Source organism: Delphinapterus leucas, chromosome 9, assembly GCF_059928025.1.
Source record: "Delphinapterus leucas isolate spDelLeu-1000000601 "Yukka" chromosome 9, BTC_Dleu_Yukka2, whole genome shotgun sequence".
Lineage (NCBI taxonomy): Eukaryota > Metazoa > Chordata > Mammalia > Artiodactyla > Monodontidae > Delphinapterus > Delphinapterus leucas.
In genome coordinates this window covers 22,684,118-22,696,569 of record NC_143137.1, presented here as the reverse complement: position 1 = coordinate 22,696,569, position 12,452 = coordinate 22,684,118, and the positions used below count along the sequence as shown (strand labels likewise).

The 12,452-nt window shown below is 37.7% G+C and overlaps 1 protein-coding gene across 10 annotated transcripts in view; it reads left to right on the top strand.

Annotated features, from left to right (window-relative positions):
* Positions 1-12,452, top strand: part of NRF1 (nuclear respiratory factor 1) — a 133,827-nt gene that overhangs the window by 59,402 nt on the left and 61,973 nt on the right. For all 10 annotated transcript variants that reach the window (XR_002645668.2, XM_022581250.2, XM_022581235.2 and 7 more), the window contains exon 5: positions 11,484-11,624. Coding sequence is in view for 9 of the 10 variants with exons in the window: in XM_022581250.2 (XP_022436958.1) it covers positions 11,484-11,624 (141 nt within the window). In the remaining variant the exon portion in view is untranslated. The remainder of the gene's footprint in view (positions 1-11,483; positions 11,625-12,452) is intronic.

Sequence of the window (12,452 nt, the reverse complement as noted above, 5' to 3'; positions counted from 1 at the left end):
ACTGAAAACAAAACTTATACACACGGTGTTCATTGCAGCAAAACTTACATACAAAAATATATAACAGTGTTCATAGCAGCATTATTCATAATAGCCACAAACTGGAAATAACCCAAATGTCCATCAGCTGGTGAATGGATTAAAAGAAGTTGTATTATCTATACAGTGTAATATTACTCAGCAATAAAAAGGAATGAAGTACTGATAAATATTACGGCATGGATGATCCTTGAAAACATTGTGCTAAGTGAAATAATCCATTCACAAAAGGCCACATGTTGTATGATTTCATTTATGTGCAGTGTCCAGAATGGTCAAAGCTATAGAGACAGAAAGTAGGTTAGTGGTTGCCAGGTTGGAGAAGGGGGATGAAGTAATGGAGAGTGACAGCTAGTGGGTATGGAGTTTCTTTTAGGGGGAATAGATTATGATAATGCTTATTACATGACCCTACAGATATTTAAAAGAGTGAATTGTACACTTTAAACAGGTGAATTGTATGGTGTGTGTGGTAGGCTGATTAATGAATGGCCACCAAAGATATACAGATCCAAATCCCTGGAACCTTTGAGTGTTACTATATGGCAAAAAGGACTTTGCAGGTGTGGTTAAGTTAAAGATTTTTGAGATGGGGACATTACCCTGGATTGTTCAGGTAGGCCCTAAATCTAATCAGAGTGTCTTTATATAAGAGGGAGACAAAGGGAGATTGATGTAGAAGTAGGAGATGTGTTGGCAGAAGCAAGAGGGTGGATGCAGGGAAGGGGTCAGGAGCAAAGGAATATGTGCTAGACGGCAGCTAGGCAAGATGAGAAAATGGATTCTCCCTTAGAGCCTCCAGAACAACCAGCCCTGCCAACAGCTTGAGCCTGTGAAACTAAGAGAACGAATTTCTGTTGTTTTAAGCCACCAAGTTTGTGATACTTTGTGGCAACCATAGGAAACTAATATGTATGGTATATGAATTATATTTCAGTAAAGGTGTTAAAATTTTAAAAGCAAAATAACAGGCAAAGGTATGTCAGACAAATCCCTACAAAAATAAATCGTGGATCACAGCATTAATATCAGACAAAGCCAGATTCTCAAGACAGATGAGTATTAACTGAGAACCATAGGTCTTCTAGTGTTGATAAGTAGTTTATGTCTCAAGTAACATTAAAGCAAAGAATGTAGATCAAAAAGTTAGAAATGGGAGAAAAAAATAAAAAGAAACTACAGTGGTAGTAGGAGGCTTTGCTATCTTTGTCAGATCAAGGAAGAAAAATATAAATAAGAACATAGAGATCTGAATATTAGAATTAATAAGGTTAATATAAAGAATAGATATATTAACATTGATATCTTACAAATGTATTTTTGAATATACCATATTTGAAAAATTACATGAATGGGTTATAAGAATTGACCATATGTTATTATTAGGCCCCAAAGAAAATCTTAATAAATTGTAAAATGCAGAAAATTACACAGGCCATGTTTTTGACCAAAGTATAGAAAATTTAGAACTTAATATAAAAAAGATTGACAGGAATTTTCAGCCACATGGAAATTTGAAAAAACAACTTAATTTGCAGACTACTTAAAAACAATTTTTAAAAAACTTTAAAAATTATGATCTACACTGATGCTCAAAGGAATGTTTATTGCCTTGATTTTTTTTTTTATACACAAGAAAGAAGGAAAAGAAACTACATCTAAAGCCAGAAGCTGGAAAGGGAACAAGAAAATAAGTCTAAGAAATAGAGTAAGTAAACATGAGGAAGAAATTAATGATTTTGTAAACAGAAGTAGAATTGTTACATTCAAGAAATGGTACTATGAAAAATCCAATGAAATAGAAAAACTTCTAGCATGCTAATTGAGAAAAAGGATGAAGAAAAATATACAGTCTTAGAAGTGAGATAAGAGTTATAATTGCAGATAAGAATAGATTGAACATTGTAAGGAAATGATATGCATTAATTTTGTTCTTTTAAATTAAAAATCCTAACTAAGTGGATAATTCAATACGAAAATAAAATAACAAAAATATATCTAAACCTCAGTAGGATAATAAACATGTACAAAACTGAAAAAGTAATTAAACCATATCCTTCAAAGGGACACTACGCTCCTGATTATTTGGGGTGACTTCTGTTAAACTTTCAAAGTACAGCATATTCTTTAATCTTATATATATACCAGTACACAGAGTGGTATTAAAGAATCAGAGCTCATGTTTACCATAATCAATTATGCAGTGTATTCCACATAATCTCATATTAACAACAGTAAAAGAAATGATTTGGATTTTGTAATAATGTCTAACATTTATTGAATGCTGTGTTCTAGGTTATGTTATAAGCACTTTGCATGTATTATCTCATTAAATATTATTAAAATTTTGGTATTTGCATTTTGTCCTCCTACCTGAAGCCATCATTAATATTCCTTCTTGCTCTTCTTTCTGGAGGCTGCTGGGAACTCTGGAAAATTAAAATTCAGTAGGGCCATTCATCTTTGGAATATGGATTTCAGATTCAAGATTGTCAGTTATTTTACAAATTTGTCAAAGGGGGATTGGAAACTTTACTGGGCCATTTTTTTTTTTTAATCTTTTGTCTATTTATTTATTTGGCTGCGTTGCGTCTTTGTTGCTGTGCGCAGGCTTTCTCTAGTTGCGGTGAGCAGGGGCTACTCTTCGCTGTGGTGCGCAGGCTTCTCATTGCAGTGGCTCCTCTTGTTGCAGAGCACGGGCTCTAGGGTGTGCGGGCTTCAGTAGTTGTGGCATCCAGGCTTAGTTGCTCCGCGGCATGTGGGATCTTCCCGGACCAGGGATTGAACCTGTGTCCCCTGCATTGGCAGGCGGATTCTTAACCACTGTGCCACCCGGGAAGTCCCTACTGGGTCTTTTAATAGGTGGTGTTGAGGTTTCTCTTATATTTTCCAGGGTTTCATTTATTTCTCCATACTGTGTTCTGCCCATATTACCTCCTTGCCCACAGTTGGGATGTATGGCAAGCCACTGTAAACAAAAACAAAAACAACAAACTGGAAAAAAAAAATTTCAAAATAAGAACAACTACAATTTACTGAGTGTTTACAATGTGCCTGTTTCTGCTAAGCACTTTATGATTTTTACTTAATCATTACAGCAATCCTATGATGTATATATATATCTGTTATTATCTGTGCTTTACAGATGTAGAAATTGAAGGTTTAAGAGCTTAAGTATTTTGTCCAGGGTCACACAGTAAGAAGTGAACTAATGATTAACATTCTTAGTATATAAAGAGCTCTCAAAAATCAATAAAAATATGAACAGATTAATGAATAAAAAGATCCAAAGATATGTTTGAATATGGGTTAGATATTAGAAGATGATATTAAGGAAGTATGTTATTTTTGCAGGTTGTGATAATTGTATTGTAGTTGTGTATGAGAATGCCCTTATTTTTCCAAGATGCATGTTGAAATATTAAGAAGTATTGGGACTTCCCTGATGGTCCAGTGGTTAAAGAACTCTGAGCTCCCAATGCACGGGGCCCGGGTTCAATCCCTGGTCAGGGAACTAGATCCCGCATGCCTCAACTAAGATCTGGCGCAAATAGATAGATAGATAGATAGATAGATAAATATATATATATATATATTTTTAAAAAGTGTTGCAAAGTCTATACTTTAAGTGGTTAGCCCAAAAAATGTGTGTGTGTATAGATGGCAGATAAAGTAATTATGCCAAAATGTACAACTATTGAATCTAAGTGGTGGATGTACAGACATTTATTTTACTGTTCTTTCCACCTTTCTGTATATTTAAATTTTTTCATTTAAAAATTATATTTTTTAAAATACCCAAAGACAAAAGAACATAAATAAAAGGAGAAACTACAAATGTTTAACAACCACAGAAATTTTCAAAGAAATGGGAATTAAAACAAAAAGTCATTTTACATGGCTCATGTTGGCAAACAGGAAAAAGATATATAACTTGCAGTGTTGGCATATCAAACAGGCAATGTAAATTGGTGTAATTTTCTGGAGGGCATTTTGGCAACTGGGATAAAAAGTGCCCCCAGTGTACACTTTTTAATCCAGCTTCCTTTTGAAATTTTCTCCTAAGAAAATAATTGATTAAATGAGCAAAGATATCAGTCACTGTACTATTTATAGTATTTTTTTTAAAATTGAGAATAACCTAAAAGTTCAAAGGTAAGGGGTTGGTCAGATAAATCGATGGCTCATCCATAGATAGGGCTGCTACACTGCCATTAAGCACGATGACATAGATCTTTCTAATATTTTCAGATGCTGATAATGAATTATTAAGTGAAGAAAACAGGTTAATAGAACCATACAGAATTTGATCCTACTTTAAAAGTAAATCTGCATTTTCTACATGTTTATGAGATTGCTGAGTGCAGAGGATTGTGGTAACTAACATTTGTATAGTAGAGCAGATTTATATTCTCAGTAGTCCTGACAGGAACCCTGAGATGTAGGTATTTATTTTGCAGATGAGAATACTAGCTCAGAGAGGTTAAGTGATTTGCCCAAGATTCCCCAATTTCTGAATAGTAGAGCCAGGGCCCAACATCTCCCATAGGTTTGTCTAGGATATTGAATATGGAGTTTCAAATTTAATCTCATTTTCTTAGTCTTTCCCCCACTCCTCTAAAGGGGGACAAATATACCTTCCAGTTCTTCCCAGTTCTGTGAAAGGTCAGCATGGTTGCTATAAGCAAGCACCCACTATAGCTACTGCTAGCTTCTTTCTGGGGAGGGAAAGAGGCAGTATAACGGTCATTATTCTGGTGCCACTGAACAGCAAAGGTCGCTTTCCCTTTCACTCCTCCTGGTCAGACCTGCAGAACCAAGAGAAGAGGCCAGAGAACCTTGGGGGTGAGTAAGTGATGAGGTGAAAGAGAGTAGGAAGTAAGAGAGAGAAACTTCATCTATATGTGCATATGTTTGTATGTAGTTTTTAAAGGAGAAAGTCATTTCCGTGTATATTGAAGATGCAAATAACACAAAACAGACATTATCAAAAATACTTTCAAAAGATTGACTGAAAGAGAATAGGAAAGAGAAAAATCTCCTCCTGGATATTTTAATAGCATCTCAAGTTCAGCAAAACTAAAGTCTTCTCCTCCCCAACCAAAGAAATTAATGTCTGTTTACAATATCTGTCCTCCTCATCCAGTTACTCAAGGCAGAAACCTAGAGCCATTTTGGCACCTCCCTCTCCTCTTCTCCACCCCACACCCCATCTATTACTTTGTTCTCCATTCACTTCCTAAATATCTCTGAAATTGGCCCACTTTCTCTGTTTCCATTGCCACGACCCGAGCTACCAATCTTGGTGTCCATCCAGTTCCCTTTTCGGTGGCAGGAGCCCTCTGCTTGACTCCCACCTGTCTCTAGCCTCATCTTGCCCCATTCCCCAGCTTCTCTCTCTACTCCAGCCACAGTCTTTGTTCACTCCCTTGCTTCATCCCTCCACAAAGCTGTTGTGTATGCTCTTCCCTCTGATTTGCCCTCTCTTACCTCCTTCTTCACCTTATTAAACTTTGACTCATATTTAAGAACTCATCTCAGTTGACACTTCCTCTGTGAAGCCTTTCTGACCTCCCTGTGCAGATTAAAGCCCCTTGTTCTATCCAAGACTCTCACAGCGCCTCTGAGCACTTATTATAGATGCTTTATTATTTACCGATTTGTGTGATTATTTGATTAATGTCTGTCCCCAGCTAGATTGTGAGCTCTTAAGGTGGCAGGGACTGGATCTACTTTATTCTCCATTGTGCTCCCAGTGCAAGCACTGTGCCTGCCATGAACAGTTGCTCAATGATATTTGTTGAATGAATGAAGCATCCTAAACGTTTGGCAGCACTCAGAAATTCAGAATGCAGATTTGGTTTCTAAATTCTGATCCTGCATTGGATCAAAATTGAGATCTTGAGAAGTAAAGATCTATTAAGTTAGATTGTGTCATCTTTTATAGTACTTGTCCCAGTTTGTAATTACACATTTATTTTTGTGATTATTTTTGTGTTTGTCTTCTCCACTAGATTGGAATATATACAACAGTGGGGCACTGTGACTGATAACTTTGCTTACCATTTTGTCCCCAGCCCTTTCCTTAGCACAGTGCCTAGCATACAAATGAATAATAAATATTTTTTGGATGGAGAAGCTACTGGTTCAGAGATTACATATGCCGTGTCTATATATGTAACATGGGGGTAGTGAAATAACTTAAAATTAGGCAAACTCTCAGAAAGGGCCTTTGACTATGATGGAGAATGAGAGTTCCTTAACCTAGAAACTTAAGATTTCTCTAAGCTGCTTGGGATCTACTACCTTCAGATCTAATGTCCTCTGCAGTTTAAAACTTTTGTCTTTTTAAGCCTCTGCTCTTTAAAACAAAGCAAGTTAAAAGACCTCCAGAATAATTCCATTGAATGTTTTGGTCTTTTTGAGTATAATTCTTAGTGAATGAAGGTGTGGCTCCCATAGTAAAACATAGAGTTATCAACATTTAGACAGGCTAATTCAATCCTGCCCATGGGTTGATGTTAACTAGAGTGGGCATATGTAGCTAAAAACTTCCCTTTTGTGAAAACTCTGTTTAGGCTTTGATTTCTTGAGTGGTTTCCCACATTGATTTTTCCTATATGTGGCTTAGTGTCCTCATGTGTGAAATAAGGATAATACCAACCTCACTGGGGAGCAGTAGAAATTAATTAAAGTTTATTATCATTCCCCTATATGTAATGTTTACAGAGAACTGGCATGAAAGGCATTGGCAAATGGTAGATTTTAAAGTTGCTGTGCCCTAAGGACATTGTCTTGGTGGCTTACTGCCTTATCACATACTTTTATGAGCTTTGTAGAATAGGCCTAGAAAAATTTTATTGAGGGACAGAGAGAATTTCCATCTTTTTTCAGAAGAACCATGGGAGTTTCTGAAGGTGGAGCTCTTTCCTCAGAGTCAATAATCCATAGCATTTAGATGGGGTTGCTCTGGGTATGACTAACCAGTTCTAAGGTACAGATATTAGTCACAGTCACAGAAGCAAGAGGTAGCTCTGGGGTTATCACCAGCTTCTTTGAAGTCATCCTTCTGCCTTTGTTTAATTCCACCTTTCCAATACTCTCATGATTTCTTGTTTTAAGTCATTCACTTATTTAGATAGGTTTTTAAAAAATGGCTTCAAGTTACATGAAATGTGGAAGCATATTTAAAAAGTAGTAAAGGAAAAGCCCTATTGTTTGTTTATTAACTTATTCAACAAATAACTAACACTGTTAATACAAAGTACGAGATAAGGATTCCATCCATCTAACTCCTTTGAGGTTTCAAGGTTCAAAGTAGGGATCCAGGGGGCAAGGGGAAAACTTGAGATCTGGACTGAGGCAGGAGAGGGAAGAGGCTGACATTGGGACTGAAGAGAGAACAGAATGAAGCCAACAGATTTCATGGGCCACAGCGTGTGGCCTGGCTGTGTGCCAGGCATGCTTCAGGATCACAGGTCTGAAGGCAGCTTTGCACTTGAGCATCTCTTTGTTATATACCTCAGATGACAATGTATTTTTAATCTCAGAGGGGCTCATAGGTAAAAAAATATTAAAAATCTTTTTTGAGACCTTCCTGAAGATTACTCTTTTATCCAGAAAAGCTTGGAGTATGCAAAATAATTATATCTTGTCTGGGACTGTTTTTGCAACCTCACTAAAGGCCCATTGACCTTACGGTTGTAGCAGCCAATTCCTAAATCCTCAACAAGCGTGTTCTGTGCCCAGAACTCTAATGGCTCCTGTAAACACCCTAAACGCTCTCATCTCTGTTAATTATGAGGATGTTTGTTAATGTATTATCTGTACATGTCTGAATATGTGAAATGTTTCATAATATATATTTTTAAAATAAACAAAAGGCCTGGTTCCTGTGCTCAGTGATTTCATAACACTAGTTGTGTACAGTGTAGCCTGGAAATAACATGTAAGTGACACATGATTATTTGAATCTGTAGAAGTTTAAAGGAGTAAGATAATTATGGCAAGAACACTTGGGAAGTTTTCTCAGAGAAAGTGGAAGTTGAGTTGGGCCTTGAAAGGTGGATAATATTTGGATAGGAAGCAGAATTAAAGACCCAGAGACAAAAGAACTTGCTAGATGCAGAAGTTAGTGAGGAGGATGGCCAGCTAAAGAGGGAGGATGGTGAGCAAAGCTGCCCAGTAGGACTCTGGGTTTTGCGCTGGGAACTCAGGAGGATGCTGTTCACATAGTTCTCAGAGCTGGGCATGCACAGCTGTACGTGGTGGCCCTGGTGGAGAGTATTGGGAAAGTAGGGAATGATCAGAACAGTTGAAATGCAAGACTGAGAAGTTTGGACTTCATCCTATAAGAAGTGGGGAACTGTAGGAGTATTTTTGAGAAAAAAGATAAATGATAGTGAAGTGGCTGAACATATAGGCTTTGAAGCTACGTAAAAATTAGTTTGATTTTCTGCTGTATTCCTATATACTAGCTATATAATTTGGGGAAGTTACTTAAGCCTGAATTTTCTTATCTGCAAAATGGGTATAATGGTAGTTTCTTTATAGAATTATGTGAGAATTAATTGAATAATGTATGCAGTGCATGACACATAGCAAGTGTTCAGTAAATGGTATTTGATTATAATTTATCAGTGTTTCAGAAATTTTAAATGGCAGCAGTATAGAGGATGAATTGGGGGAGGAGAGATTGGTAGGCAGGCCAGCTGATTTTGTTTTTAAGTGGTTTTTAACTTTAATTGTGAAACAAGTTAGTTGACAGCGACATATTGGTGTGAAGTGACAAAGGCTTTAGCTGTGGTTTTTGGAATAGAAGGTGGAAGTTGGAAAACAAACAAACCTGTATTTCATCATATCTCTGATACCATCAATTATAAGATGCACCATTATTTATGTAGCACCAAAAAAAGAAAAAATGACAAACTCTGACACAATGCTTATTATCACTTAGAATTTTTATTTTATACTTATTGAAAGAGTTCTTTCAGGCTTACTTAGATACAGATTTTAATCATACTGCTTTTGTAAATACATAAAAAGGAAAATGTAAGTGAAATAAATTTCCTATTTCTAAATTTTTTTTTAGCTATTCCTAAAACTTTTTCACACAGTCCAATTCTTCTGGATTACTTCTTGTTTCAGAGTCATCATTGTATGTGTGGTTTCATGTAATATTGTCCCCTGTGCCATCAAGAGCATGGGTGGTGCTTCATTTCTTTAAAAAGAGCTCTACTGTTGTCTCTGAGACTTTTTCCAAGCTGCAACAAGTTTGATGCTGGTGCTTTTTGGTCTTACCAGAAGGATCACTGGGGAAGTTATCAGACAACAGCCAAGACTCACATTCCTTTCTGAAATGGTGCTAAATGGTTTGTTGATCTTAAAGGCCAGGGGTTACAGTCATGCCTCCAGGGATAACAGCCATGTTCACATATGTGCAGTCAGTGACTGCTATGCCCCATAACACCTGGTCTACAGCAATTTTAACATGTATTCCAATTTCAGAGGAATGATAAATGTGGTGGTGGTGGGGTTCATCTCAGGATTGATAGATCAGGTAGAATTGAAGCCCTAGCTTTTTAATTCTGGGCAAGTTAGTTAACTTTACTAAGCAGACTTAGAAATACTGTGTTCACACCTGAAGTTGTAAATTACTCTGAGGGATGCTTTACCAGCTTCTTTTTTTTTTTTTTTAAATCAAGATTTTTTAAAGGAATTATATAGCACGGGTAAGTTTAGCAAAATGCCTGGATCTGAATTCCTAGAATTCTGCTGACCCATACAAATGGCTGAAATTGTTTCAAACTAGCTAATAATGTAATAATAGTAATAATCTAATGATTTTTTGTTTTTGAATGCCAGGTGTTTCTGCACAATGAAATTTACCCTTATATTATTTTCATTCCCTCCTACTATGGGAGTACATACTAATATAATGATTTAACCCGATACATTAAAGCTCAAAGACCATAGACTAGGCTTACTCGGTTTTTCTGTGAGTTGGTAGTGTAAAAACTCGACTTAGGATATAGAAACCTAGCAATCAGAAAATATGTACCCTTAAAGATGCCATGACAACACAGCTGTTTAGTTACAATAAATATATCAGCAGTAATTTTTGAAACTTTCTCTTTTATTGGAAACCAGGATAAAACTGAATCTCTAGAGATAATAATGATTCTACATGTTTGCACTATTTTTCTTTCATCACTTTTATTGTTGATCTATTTGGAAAACTCTGTAAAAGTTGTACATCGTAGCCAACAATAATTTTTACTTTTCCATATGCTTGAGGTTGAGTATGGGAATCTTTCTCTTTTAATCTTCATAGTGAGATATTTATAAGGAAGCGTGTGGTGATTGGAGTTCAGTCCACTTAGCAGAAAACCCAGGACTCAAACATTGTCATAACTTCTGGGTAAACCTCATTTTCTCTTACCCTTTTTTTCTAAGATAATGGCCTGAGCCCTGAAAGCAAGTTAATTTTCTATCCCATCTTGTCACATTTCTATAATTCCATGGCTTCTTTGTTATCCCCAAAGGTATCCTCATCCCCCTTGTGTATTCTTGTAAGTGAATGAACCCATTATTGGTGGTGGTAGGATCCAGTGTCTCTCTGCCATTTCTGCTCATGATAGAAGAATGTGTACCTGTGCAATGTGCTGCTGTTAAGTTCTGGGTTTTGAGAGACCTTTCACTGGCAGTGGAAGGAATGGAGTCAGAGTAACAGCATCTGCTTCAGACCTGGGCTTGTCAGAGTTACACAGACGCATCATGGGTTTGAAGTTCACCTCTGTCACCAGGGAGTACCAGAAAGGAGGAGGACTTGACCTGTGGTGCTCTCTCTGGCCCTGGGCCTTACTGATAGTGACACCTATGACACCCAGCTAGTTTTTTTCTCTGATGCCTTTCAGTGCAGCCTCTTGTACACTTGAATCTCCTGTTTGCTTGGCAGTCTAGCTTTGTAGGAAAGTAACGGCATAGGAAAGTTTCAAATAAGTTTCTTAGAGTTTCAGGGACATAAGTCCTCAGTGATCTTGAAAATGATTTTGGTAATTAACTGCCACAGCTAGGTTTTATCAAATGGCCTGGGAAATGCAGAATAATGAATGCCATTCCTGTTAGATCTGGAACAGGTGTTGGGGCCAGCATTTACGGAGAAAAGGTGATTTTAACTGAGGAGCGGTATTTCTGTAAAAGATTTTTCCTCTGGCTTCTTTCTACAATTGTTACCTGTAATTTCATCATCTTTTCATTTAATTCTGTACAATGTGATGTCTTTGGGGCCAGCGGGTATTTTTATCTGCTAGCTGTGGACATGTTTGTTCTTAGGGCTCTGCAATGGCTGAGGGAGGCCCGCCCCACCCACTCTCTGGTTGCTTGGCACCAACCCTCCCTGGTTGTTGGGCATCTTGTTTACTTCTGCCCTTAATTCCCTGCAGGTCCGTAAGTACAAGAGCATGATCCTGGAAGACCTGGAGTCTGCCCTGGCAGAGCACGCCCCTGCGCCACAGGAGGTTAACTCAGAGCTGCCGCCTCTCACCATCGATGGAATTCCAGTCTCTGTGGACAAAATGACTCAGGTAAGGGGCAGGGAGTGAGGTGGCACAGGTGTGGGCGGGCCTCAGATCACTTTTTTTAGTTTTGTCCTCAGTGATATACCACCAGAGTGAGACACAGGCTGGAGTCGGTTAGTGAAACAGTAGCAGCCTTGGGAAAGAAAATGTAGTGCCAGGAGAATGCTCCAGCCAAGGGCGTGGATGTGGTCTTCTACTTCTGTTGGCAGTTTTTTCCTTTCACTTGGGCCCTTGGGTTAGATAAAGAAACTTTTAGCTGGAGTTGGTTTGGACAGGAGACTGTCAGGACTTTGATGAATCACAATCAGGGGGACAAGTAAACTTTCAGTCTCTTTTGGGCTGAGCTGCTCCTCTTTCCATATAACTTCTGAATACCACCACACTATTGCCAAGGAAGGCTCACTGCTCCAGGGAATAAGAATGGAAAACTCAGAAGGACACCCTCCTGAGTCATTGCTTTCCTCCTCTCCCTTTGAGAGGGGAAGTCAAAATATACTCAGCCTGATGAATCAACATACCTCAGGGATTTTGCTGAGACTGTCCCTTATAAGTTTTTTAGCTTTAAAAGTGATAGCTTGATCGAGATCAAATGCCTTTTTTATAACATCTTTCTACCTTATTTCTTTATTAATACTTCTAGCTTTAAATTCAGTTGTGAGTTTTCTTTCCTTATCTTGTTCAGACTTCCAGCAGCATTTAACATAGTTGATTATTCCTTCTTTCTAAAAATACTTTCTTCTCTTGGTTTCTGTACCCCACCCTCTCCTGAATACCCTCCTGCCTCACCGGGCACTCCCTCTCAGCTCTGTGCTGGCTCCTCTTCCTCTTCTCACC